Source organism: Astyanax mexicanus, chromosome 14 (assembly GCF_023375975.1).
Source record: "Astyanax mexicanus isolate ESR-SI-001 chromosome 14, AstMex3_surface, whole genome shotgun sequence".
NCBI classification, from domain to species: domain Eukaryota; kingdom Metazoa; phylum Chordata; class Actinopteri; order Characiformes; family Acestrorhamphidae; genus Astyanax; species Astyanax mexicanus.
The window spans coordinates 453,787-466,911 of record NC_064421.1 but is presented as its reverse complement, the minus strand read 5'-3'; the positions used below and the strand labels follow the sequence as shown (position 1 = coordinate 466,911).

The 13,125-nt window shown below is 41.1% G+C and overlaps 1 protein-coding gene across 2 annotated transcripts in view; it reads left to right on the top strand.

Moving 5' to 3' along the window:
- Positions 1 to 11,284, top strand: part of snap25b (synaptosome associated protein 25b) — a 66,870-nt gene extending 55,586 nt beyond the window's left edge. For both annotated transcript variants that reach the window (XM_007238375.4, XM_022664745.2), the window contains exons 6-8: positions 2,004 to 2,120; positions 5,169 to 5,313; positions 9,317 to 11,284. In XM_007238375.4, coding sequence (XP_007238437.1) covers positions 2,004 to 2,120; positions 5,169 to 5,313; positions 9,317 to 9,385 — 331 coding nt within the window. In that variant the 3' untranslated portion in view covers positions 9,386 to 11,284. The remainder of the gene's footprint in view (positions 1 to 2,003; positions 2,121 to 5,168; positions 5,314 to 9,316) is intronic.
- Positions 11,285 to 13,125: the final 1,841 nt, after the last annotated feature.

Genomic DNA, 13,125 nt, shown 5'->3' with positions numbered 1-13,125 from the left:
TCATTATACTCTCCATACTTAATGTATTTAATTTAATTTAGCATTAAGATTGTAGATACTTTATTATTTCTGCTTCTGTCACTGATCATACTATACTGTTCCGTTGTCTTACACACTCCTACACACACACACACACACACCCACACTATTACACACACCCACACACCCACACACACTCCTACACACACACACACACTCTCTGTCACACACGTTTACCTGAGTCTCTCTGTCATTAAGGATTAAGGTCATGGTGGAGTTACGTCCAGCCAGTGACTTCACACACACACACACTCACACACACACACACATACACATACACACACATACACACACACACTCACTCCTACACCAGTCTTTATTCACTGTACAGAATATTTACACAGTGTACAGTATACACACACTTTATTTACACCTCTTTACACATATTTACAGTTTTATTCATTTTATACAGAATTATTAGTGTAATAAATTATTATTCTGTTAATTAATAACATGAAATCAGAGCTGTAGTGAATCTACTGTATTCAGATGTGCACACTCAACTCTCACACTAACATACTGTATATATTTACAGACAAATTACCTATACACACAATACAACATATACCACAATCTTATATACCGTCTATCTTAGCACGCTGATTCACACTTTACCCACTGATTCACATAATGATTCACATTCACTCTTTTACACTCTGATTTTTTGTTCGCTAATTCACACAATGATTCTTATTCACTGTTTTCACACTGATTCACAGACTGATTCTCCTTCCCTGATTCACATTGATTGATTCACATAATGATTCATATTTTTGTTTTACCAGCTATTCACACACTGATTCACATCCACTCTTAAACACACTGATTCACATCCACTCTTAAACACACTGATTCATCTAATGATTCACATTCAGTGTTTTACACAATGATTCAAACAATGATTCACTTTAACTGATTCATGTAATGATTCACTGATTCACACTCTGAAAGTGATGCACATTTGAGTTGAATAAATTCAGTTTTTGTGTTTATATCATAATTCTAAAGTGAATTCTGGTGCGTAATGTAAACGGAACCGTCTCTAGTTCTCTGTTTTAATCTTAACGTTCTCTAAGTGTTTGATTTGGGTTCCGTCAGTCTGTCTGAAGGTCCGTGTCCATCTGTCCGTCCGTACATCCACCCAGCCGCTGCATTACAGTCATTATTTCATCCTTAATGATGGACGATATTTCAGCGCAGTCCGGAACCTCTATCCATTCCATTATCTCATCATTCATTTAGAACTTTCTCATGATTTTAACGTTGATTTATTCATGATCCATTTGTCTGTAACTCTACGTCTTGTCATTAGTCGTGCAGCGTGCACTAATGCTCAAAACGCTTCTAATGAATGTTTTAATATTTTATTCATAATATATAAAACTGATTTCTGAAAAAGGCTGAAAATAGATTTTTTTTGTAAGATATATATATTTTTAAATACATATTTACATGTTAAATGATATGCTGCATAAGCAACAATGTAAAAAAACATTATAATACAGTGAAAACAGTATTTCTTTAAATTTTTACAAAATTAACAACTAATTTACAATAGTTTCAGGCTTTTATTAGGTTCAAAAAATTTATACATTATTAGTAGTGGCAATTTCATGTCTAGAAAAAATATATACATTTTTTTTATTTTTTTATAATATTTAATTTTCTTTTGAGACTTTTATTATGAAATAAACACAACAGTTGCCCTTGCTGTTGTAACAAACTCCCGGGATGGATTATTAAGTGGATTTTCTACATAAGTGCAAATTATATTAATTAAGTAATGTATTATAATTAGTAAAACTGTTCCAGTTCCGCTGCTGTCGCCCCCTACAGGCCCGGCTGACTCTAAGCGGTTGAGCATTAGTGTCTGTAATTACTGTACGTCTCTATCTGGACCCGGGTCGGTTCTGTCTGTGTTTTCGTGTCTCGGCCGTGTCTCACTGTCCTCTCCGACTGTCCAGGCTGAAAGGTGGGGGTCAGTCCTGGGGGAATAATCAGGACGGGGTGGTGTCCAGCCAGCCGGCCCGCGTGGTGGACGAGCGCGAGCAGATGGCCATCAGTGGAGGATTCATCCGCCGGTCAGTTTCAACACATTTATACCAATTTTCTGTATATTTCTGTATAAATATAATAAGGGTAACACTTTATTTTAAGGAACACAAATTAGGCGCTTATTCATGTCTTATTATTTGCTTAATAAAGCCTTAATTAGATATTTGTAAATGATATATTCACCACTTATTATTAGGCTATATTCTGTGTTATAAGTGTTATTGGTGTTTAATTAGGGGTCTGTTATGTGTAAATAATTAATAATGGCTGTATTAGTTCTTATAGAGCATAATAAACAGTTAAAATGTTAGCATCATGTTTTTAGCAGATCAGATTATTAAGCAATAACTAATATTAGCTAATTCTACATGTTATTAGTTTTATTATAATTGGCCGCAGTTTGTTTTTATCTATGTGAGTTTGGTAAGGTTATGGCTGTGCTGGAGGTTATTATAAAGAGTTAATAAGGGGTTAATAAGTCACTAATAGACCAAGATGTGATCCATATTCTAAAGTGAGTTTCTGTTCATCACTAATTACACACTAAAAAGAACTGAATAAATATTTAATCAATCACAGACCCCTAATTAATCACCAATACCAATTAATAACACAAAATAAAGCCTAATAATAAGTAGTGAATAAATCATTTACAAATGTCTAATTAAGGCTTTATTAAGCAAATAATAAGACATTATTTAAGCGCCTAATTTGTGTTGCTTAAAATAAAGTCTTACCTACGGTGGCCCTGAAGTGCAAAACAAATTAACATGTCAGAAAACAAAATTACAAAAACTAAAACACATTTACTTTTACAAATGCTGAAACACTTTTACAAACTGCGATTTCTGACGGAAAGGGAGGGTCTAACACACAGGAAGTGCTTGATGCGGACCCTCCTTGTCAGTCAAGCTGCGTTACGATGAGAGAGTGGAGTTATGGACACTAAACTATGTTTTGTGGCACGTATTTTAGCAGCAGCAGTAAATACTTAAACTATCCCTGTCCTGTTGCTACCCCCGCCGCGGGGTTCACCTAATGCCCGGCGGCCATTAGCCACTGCCCCCGCCGCGGGGTTCAGCTAATACCCCAGTGGTTCAGCCACTGCCCCCGCCGCGGGGTTCACCTAATACCCCGGGGGTTCAGCCACTGCCCCTCGGTTATCAGTCACTGCCCCCGCCGCGGGGTTCAGCTAATGCCCGGCGGCCATCAGCCACTGCCCCGCGGTTATCAGCCACTGCCCCCGCCGCGGGGTTCTCCTAATACCCCGGGGGTTCAGCCACTGCCCCGCGGTTATCAGCCACTGCCCCCGCCGCGGGGTTCTCCTAATACCCCGGGGGTTCAGCCACTGCCCCGCGGTTATCAGCCACTGCCCCCGCCGCGGGGTTCAGCTAATGCCCGGCGGCCATCAGCCACTGCCCCGCGGTTATCAGCCACTGCCCCCGCCGCGGGGTTCTCCTAATACCCCGGGGGTTCAGCCACTGCCCCGCGGTTATCAGCCACTGCCCCCGCCGCGGGGTTCTCCTAATACCCCGGGGGTTCAGCCACTGCCCCGCGGTTATCAGCCACTGCCCCCCCCGCCGCGGGATTCAGCTAATGCCCGGCGGCCATCAGCCACTGCCCCGCGGGGTTCAGGTAATACAGTACAGGAGTGGCTGAACCCCGCGGGGCAGTGGCTGAACTCCGTGGGGCATTAGCTGAACCCCGCGGCGGGGGCATTAGCTGATGGCCGCGTGGCATTAGCTGAACCCCCGGGGTATTAGGTGAACCCCGCGGCGGGGATAGCAGCAGGACAGGGATAGTTTAAGTATTTACTGCTGCTGCTAAAATACGTGCCACAAAACATAGTTTAGTGTCCATAACTCCACTCTCTCATCGTAACGCAGCTTGACTGACAAGGAGGGTCCGCATCAAGCACTTCCTGTGTGTTAGACCCTCCCTTTCCGTCAGAAATCGCAGTTTGTAAAAGTGTTTCAGCGTTTGTAAAAGTGTTTCAGCGTTTGTAAAAGTGTTTCAGCGTTTGTAAAAGTGTTTCAGCGTTTGTAAAAGTGTTTCAGCGTTTGTAAAAGTGTTTCAGCGTTTGTAAAAGTGTTTCAGCGTTTGTAAAAGTGTTTCAGCGTTTGTAAAAGTGTTTCAGCGTTTGTAAAAGTGTTTTAGTGCTGGTAAAAGTGTTTTGCGTCTTGTAAATTTGTTTTAAGTTTTGTAAATGTGTTTTAGTTTTTGTAATTTTGTTTTCTGACATGTTAATTTGTTTTGCACTTCAGGGCCACCGTACTTACCATATGATTTACTAAAATTTGTCCTAAAAGTTAAACAAACGACACAAAAATATTATACTTATTAATTTATTTATTGAGGAAAGTGATCCAGTATTACATGTTTGTAAGTGGTAAAAGTATGTGAACCTCCAGGATTAGCCGTTAGTTTGAAGGTGAAATTAGAATTCAGGTGTTTTCAATTAATGGGAAAACAGTCAGGTGTGAAACAGTGGGCGGAGCCTGTTTTATTTATTTAAAAAACAGGCATCTATCAAAGTTTTCCTCTTCACATGTATGTGGAACTGCATCATGAACTACATACTAAATACATTAGTATATCTAATACATTTATCTCAGCAGTGCTATTTTAATCCTAAATTTACCTCAGTAGAGCTATTTCAAATCCTAAATTTACCTCAGTGGTGCTATTCTCAGGGCTCAGGAGTTCACGCTCTCGTATTCGGGTGATGTTTCTGAGAGTCTAGACTGGTGCAGATTGTAGGGAGATGAAAGCTGTGTTTATGAAGTGTCTGAAAGGAAATAAGAGGTGAGTGTGTATAGTTTGTGTGTGTGTATGTGTGTGTGAGTGTGTATAGTGTGTGTGTGTGTGTGAGTGTGTATAGTGTGTGTGTGTGTGTGTGAGTGTGTGTAGTGTGTGTGTGTATCTGATGTGGATAAGAGCTGATAAGAGCCGGGTTCAGTATTGAGCTCCATACATCACACAGCTGAATGTCAGACTGAGCCAGCGGCACTGAATACACACTCAATACACCCTGTTATCTGTGTGTGTGTGTGTGTGTGTGTGTGTGTGTGCAGGGTGACGAACGATGCGAGAGAGAATGAGATGGATGAGAATCTGGAGCAGGTCGGGAGCATCATCGGTAACCTGCGTCACATGGCTCTCGATATGGGCAACGAAATCGACACTCAGAACCGGCAGATCGACCGGATCATGGATATGGTAAACTATATCAGCATTTACCTCAGCAGTGCTATTCTAATCATACATTTACCTCAGCAGTGCTATTCTAATCATACATTTACCTCAGCAGTGCTGTTCTAATCACACATTTACCTCAGCAGTACTATTCTAATTATACATTTACCTCAGCAGTGCTATTTCAATCATACATTTACCTCAGCAGTGCTATTCCAATCATACATTTACCTCAGCAGTGCTATTCCAATCATACATTTACCTCAGCAGTGCTATTCTAATAACACATTTACCTCAGCAGTACTATTCTAATTATACATTTACCTCAGCAGTGCTATTTCAATCAAACATTTACCTCAGCAGGGCTATTTCAATCACACATTTACCTCAGCAGTGCTGTTCTAAGCACACATTTACCTCAGCAGTACTATTCTAATTATACATTTACCTCAGCAGTGCTATTTCAATCACACATTTACCTCAGCAGTGCTGTTCTAATCACACATTTACCTCAGCAGTACTATTCTAATTATACATTTACCTCAGCAGTGCTATTTCAATCATACATTTACCTCAGCAGTGCTATTCCAATCAAACATTTACCTCAGCAGTGCTATTCTAATCAAACATTTACCTCAGCAGGGCTATTCTAATCATACATTTACCTCAGCAGTGCTATTCTAATCACACATTTACCTCAGCAGTGCTATTCTCATCACACTTTTGCCTCAGCAGTGCTATTCTAATCATACATTTACCTCAGCAGTGCTATTTCAATCATACATTTACCTCAGCAGTGCTATTCTAATCAAACATTTACCTCAGCAGTGCTATTCTAATCAAACATTTACCTCAGCAGGGCTATTTCAATCACACATTTACCTCAGCAGTGCTGTTCTAATCACACATTTACCTCAGCAGTACTATTCTAATTATACATTTACCTCAGCAGTGCTATTTCAATCATACATTTACCTCAGCAGTGCTATTCCAATCAAACATTTACCTCAGCAGTGCTATTCTAATCAAACATTTACCTCAGCAGGGCTATTCTAATCATACATTTACCTCAGCAGTGCTATTCTTGTCACACATTTGCCTCAGCAGTGCTATTCTAATCACACATTTACCTCAGCAGTGCTATTCTAATCACACTTTTGCCTCAGCAGTGCTATTCTAATCACACTTTTGCCTCAGCAGTGCTATTCTAATCATACATTTACCTCAGCAGTGCTATTCTTGTCACACATTTGCCTCAGCAGTGCTATTCTAATCACACATTTACCTCAGCAGTGCTATTCTAATCACACTTTTGCCTCAGCGGTGCTATTCTAATCACACTTTTGCCTCAGCAGTGCTATTCTAATCATACATTTACCTCAGCAGTGCTATTCTTGTCACACATTTGCCTCAGCACTGCTATTCTAATCACACATTTACCTCAGCAGTGCTATTCTAATCACACTTTTGCCTCAGCGGTGCTATTCTAATCACACTTTTGCCTCAGCAGTGCTATTCTAATCATACATTTACCTCAGCAGTGCTATTCTTGTCACACATTTGCCTCAGCACTGCTATTCTAATCACACATTTACCTCAGCAGTGCTATTCTAATCACACATTTACCTCAGCAGTGCTATTCTAATCACACTTTTGCCTCAGCAGTGCTATTCTAATCATACATTTACCTCAGCAGTGCTATTCCAATCATACATTTACCTCAGCAGTGCTATTCCAATCACACATTTAACTCAGCAGTGCTATTCTAATCATACATTTACCTCAGCAGTGCTATTTCAATCATACATTTACCTCAGCAGTGCTATTCTAATCAAACATTTACCTCAGCAGTGCTATTCTAATCAAACATTTACCTCAGCAGGGCTATTTCAATCACACATTTACCTCAGCAGTGCTATTCTATTCATACATTTACCTCAGCAGTGCTATTTCAATCATACATTTACCTCAGCAGTGCTATTCTAATCAAACATTTACCTCAGCAGTGCTAATCTAATCAAACATTTACCTCAGCAGGGCTATTTCAATCACACATTTACCTCAGCAGTGCTGTTCTAATCACACATTTACCTCAGCAGTACTATTCTAATTATACATTTACCTCAGCAGTGCTATTTCAATCACACATTTACCTCAGCAGTGCTGTTCTAATCACACATTTACCTCAGCAGTACTATTCTAATTATACATTTACCTCAGCAGTGCTATTTCAATCATACATTTAGCTCAGCAGTGCTATTCCAATCAAACATTTACCTCAGCAGTGCTATTCTAATCATACATTTACCTCAGCAGTGCTATTCTTGTCACACATTTGCCTCAGCAGTGCTATTCTAATCACACATTTACCTTAGCAGTGCTATTCTAATCACACATTTGCCTCAGCAGTGCTATTCTAATCACACATTTGCCTCAGCAGTGCTATTCTAATCACACATTTACCTTAGCAGTGCTATTCTAATCACACATTTGCCTCAGCAGTGCTATTCTAATCACACATTTACCTTAGCAGTGCTATTCTAATCACACATTTGCCTCAGCAGTGCTATTCTAAACACACATTTGCCTCAGCAGTGCTATTCTAATCACACATTTACCTCAGTAGAACGGAGGTATAACAGAGAACGTTATAAGAACGTTTAGCAACATTGTGAAAATGTAACAGAAAGGTTAGCCTGTAACATTACAGTAATAACATGTGACATTATAATGGTTTGCATTAAACATTAAACGTTATTAGAGCATTTCTCGCATAATGTTTGTCCCAGCTAGATGAATACTAACATTATGGAAATGTTAAAAATAACCAAACTGACACAAGTGACATTTCAGCAACACGAACAACAAAAATGAACTAAGAACATGTAGGAAACAGGACAGATTGAACATTGTAAGATTGTTAATTGTAAGGTACAGAAAAAGTTTGACTAACGAAATTTTGTTATCTTGGTATATTTTACCAAACAGCATTTTTGGTTCCATTATTAGAATCTCTAACTCTATTCAAGCTGTGTTTAATTGAAAGTGTTCCAAATCTGATTTTCTAAATCCAATAATTATTTCTGGCTGTTCAAATGATCTTTTTAACATCTGTCTGAACGGTTAAATCTTTGTTAGTGGCATGCAACAGAACAGTGCTTCACGTTAAGTTTCACTTTTATCCTTCAACCAGAATCTGAAGAGTTACAAATGAGTTTATAAACATTTATTAATTTTTCCCAGCAAAAAGAGAGCGTTGTAAGAATGTTTACCTCAGCAGTGCTATTCTAATAATACATATACCTCAGCAGTGCTATTCTACTCACACATTTACCTCAGCAGTGGTATTCTAATCATACTGTGGTAGGCCCCTGGGGTAGGGGGGCGTGACCACTGTGACCCGGAAGGAGGAAGCACACAGAGATACACAGACACGGGGAGTAAATGAACTCAAATCATACCTTTTATTTTAAATGCCCTCCACCACACCCAAAAACAACTCAAAACATAACTCAGCCCAATGGGGCTCTAGAGTCCGTAGAATTACTTAGTTTTACTTTAAAGGCTAAATACGAGTCCGTGCAGCCTCAGCCCTCAGCTCCCCAGTCAAAGTCCTCCCAAATGATGGCGGAGGCTGAGTATATATGTCTGTCCCAACTGGCGGCTCAATCAGCCCTCATGCGGACCAGCTGAGACAGGCATGGCTTTGCGCTCTGGTGTGGGGCGGACCCACAACTCCCCCGCCTCCTCACGCAACAATACATTTACCCCAGCAGTGCTAAATCAGACAATGCTAAATCACATACTGCACACATTATAAAAGCAAATTAATACCTGAAACACTTCATCACTTGTCTTTTAAATGTGAGAGGAAATGGCGATATTACAAAATATGTTTTATTGGTTGTTGTTGGGGACAGGTGTGAAAAAAGGACAGTAGCAGTGGGCAGCCCTGATTGGCTGTGGAGCATAGTTGCCATGCATGACTTCCTGTTTTGTAACTTCCCGTCTTTTTTGTGTTTTTTAGGCTGATTCCAACAAAACTAGGATTGACGAGGCTAACCAGCGCGCCACAAAGATGTTGGGAAGTGGCTAAACTGCAGGAAAGCATCCGTTTACCCCCCTGTACCCGCCCCCAGACACGCCCCCTGTTACCGCCCCAGACACGCCCCCTTTACCCGCCCCCAGACACACCCCCTCCCCGCGCTGTATCAGCCACGGTGCACATGTGCTTCCCCCCAGCACCCCCTACAGGTCTGCACACCTGCACATATCAACACCCGCGGCCCGTCGTAGAGAATCGTCGTTCTGTGTCGTCTGTCTTTAATGCTAGTCCAGTCAGTGTATAAATGACCACAGTGACTCTGTAGCCCTGCCCACATCCCATAGGCCCCGCCTCCCTGCAGAACTGCTTCATCTGTATATGTATATAGAGCAAATCTGGTGGCTAGAGTTCACAGGCTAATGTTTCAAATCCGGGACCTTAGAGTAAAATCCGCTTCGGGTTTTCGCCCAAGTCCAGGTCCAGAAAGTAGAGCTGTTTTTAACGATCTGCAGCTCGTAACAAGCAGCTGGAGCAAAACCATGTGCCGGATTTTTAAAGAACCTCAGCGAAACCAAATCCAAGACATCCACGTAGTTTAATCAAAACCCTGAAGTGGATTTTTACCTGAAATCTGGGCAGTTGAAACAAAATCCCGCAACAGATTTTTACCAAACTGCAGCCAGGCCGAATGTAAGCCATTTGTGCGGTTGAATCAAAATCCCGGGACAGATTTTTACCAACTGCGGTTGGAGCAGTTGGAGCAAAATCCCGGAATGGATTTTTGCAGAGCTGCAGGCGAGCCACTCATAGCGTTTTTCCCCTGGTGTGGATCTGGCATCGTTCTGGTTCACAAACCTATTTTTGAACCATTCGCCGTGTTTCCACCAACTAAAGTAGGTTCCGGATTGTTTGTTCGCAGCAGGAACCGAAGAATACTTGGTTCTTCAGCGCACACTGTGAGCGCTTCTAATTACCACCGCTGTGCAGCGCCCTCTGTTGGTGATGTATGATGTGACGTTTTTACGGTTCCACTAAAACTGATGGAAACCACGGTTCTTATAAGCCCAAAAGGAACTGGTTTAATAATCGAAGATCTTTTGTTGGAAAAGCACTATAATCAGTAAAAGCAAAACCCAGGAGCGGATTATACTGAGCTACACCCGAGACATCCAGGTAGTTGGAGCTAAATTCCGGAATGGATTTGTACCGATGTGCACCTGAGCCATTGGAGCAGTTATAGCAAAACCACTTACAAACTACAAGCCATTCAGGTAGTTTGAGCAAAATCCCGAAATGGATTTTTAAAAAGCTTAAGCCGAACCATACATACAGTTAAAGCAAAATCCCGGAGTGGATTTTTTTTTTAGCTGAAGCTCAATAAAATGATTTGAGCTACTGTAACAAAATCCTGGAGCTGTTTTTGTTTTTTAACAAACAGATGGAGCGAAATCCCGGGGTGGAGTTTAACTTTCTGGACCTGGATTTGCCACCACTGTTCTCAATCGTACTCTCTCGTATTTTTCTCTTTCTATTTATTTTTTTTAAGTAAATTATTTATTACTTTAACTACTTTTCTGAAAGAAATGTGCTGACGGATTACTTCACCGCTCTCTGTGTCCGTATTTATGTGTTATTAACTTATCGATATCTGTAATAATAATAATAATAGTGCTCACACACTCGGGCTGAGTATTTACAGTAGTGAGGGTTTAATCTGAGTGAGAGAAAGAGAGAGAGAGTGCAGTACAGTAATGATGATCGTCATTACCTGTCTCACCCTCACTGAATACAGACTGAACACACCTGATGATGTCATCACTAGAGGAACAGCCGAACGTTAAGCGATGTCAGAATTAGTGCCACACTTTTTAATTATTGATCAGAACTGTATCAGTCATTGTAAAATATTAATGGAAATGCCAATAAAAATATAATAATAGAAGAGCTGAACGTCTGGTCTGATCTGTGTTTCCTCTCGTCTACTCTAATCAATTAAACAACCAATCAAATTAAACTTACCACACACATAATACTCAATCAATCATTAACTAAAATCCCTCAGAGATGTAATATTTTGCATTATTGTGTTTCTCCAAGTCCCATCTATGCTTTATCCGAAAATATTTAACTTACAAAAGACACATTTTAGTTGTGTCCCTGTGTTTCACTCAGTCCTGTTACCGTAACACATTACCCTGATCATCTGAAACATCTGGAACATTCTACAACAGGAAGTCACATCTACAACAGTCCTGTTTCCTAAATATATTCTTACATCTTATTGGTTTATTTCAGTCCTGTTACTCAAAACATAAAAAGTAACAGGAATGAGTGCCAGTAACAGGAGTGAGTGCCAGTAACAGGAGTGAGTTCCAGTAACAGGAGTGAGTTTCAGTAACAGGAGTGAGTGCCAGTAACAGGAGTGAGTTCCAGTAACAGGAGTGAGTGCCAGTAACAGGAGTGAGTTCCAGTAACAGGAGTGAGTTCCAGTAACAGGAGTGAGTGCCAGTAACAGGAGTGAGTTCCAGTAACAGGAGTGAGTGCCAGTAACAGGAGTGAGTGCCAGTAACAGGAGTGAGTTCCAGTAACAGGAGTGAGTGCCAGTAACAGGAGTGAGTTCCAGTAACAGGAGTGAGTTCCAGTAACAGGAGTGAGTGCCAGTAACAGGAGTGAGTTCCAGTAACAGGAGTGAGTTCCAGTAACAGGAGTGAGTGCCAGTAACAGGAGTGAGTTCCAGTAACAGGAGTGAGTTCCAGTAACAGGAGTGAGTGCCAGTAACAGGAGTGAGTTTCAGTAACAGGAGTGAGTGCCAGTAACAGGAGTGAGTTCCAGTAACAGGAGTGAGTTCCAGTAACAGGAGTGAGTTTCAGTAACAGGAGTGAGTGCCAGTAACAGGAGTGAGTTCCAGTAACAGGAGTGAGTTCCAGTAACAGGAGTGAGTTCCAATAACAGGAGTGAGTGCCAGTAACAGGAGTGAGTTCCAGTAACAGGAGTGAGTGCCAGTAACAGGAGTGAGTGCCAGTAACAGGAGTGAGTTCCAGTAACAGGAGTGAGTTCCAGTAACAGGAGTGAGTGCCAGTAACAGGAGTGAGTTTCAGTAACAGGAGTGAGTGCCAGTAACAGGAGTGAGTTCCAGTAACAGGAGTGAGTTCCAGTAACAGGAGTGAGTTTCAGTAACAGGAGTGAGTGCCAGTAACAGGAGTGAGTTCCAGTAACAGGAGTGAGTTCCAGTAACAGGAGTGAGTTCCAGTAACAGGAGTGAGTGCCAGTAACAGGAGTGAGTGTCTTGTCCAAAAATCCAAAAATCTGGAGATCAGGTAAACTGGACACACTGTAATTGTCCTGGTGTGTCTCTATGTGTATATATGGGTATGTATGATTGTATGCCAATATAGGCAATTGGCCAAATTTACCAGCAGTTCCTCAGTGCTGGATGCAGTCCTCCAGGTGGACGGTGGTTTCCGGTAGAGAGTACGCTGTGTGTGATTGGCTACCACTTTTCACTGGTGTGTGTATGGATAAGTGTAGAAGGTTTTGTGTAAAACATGATTGTAAAAGCTTCCTTAGCTGTCTATATATTTATTTTTATACATAATTTTTTATCTAATTTTTTCCTTTTTTCCATTTATCTGGTCGATTGTCACACCCATTCAGCTGCTACTCAGCTGTATATCCCTCTATCACCAGTGATGCTCCTTTAACATCAGGAGGGTTAAGACCAGCACATGCCTCCTCCGATACATGTGAAGTCAGACTCCGCCTCTTTTTGAGCTGCTGCTGATGCTTTAGCA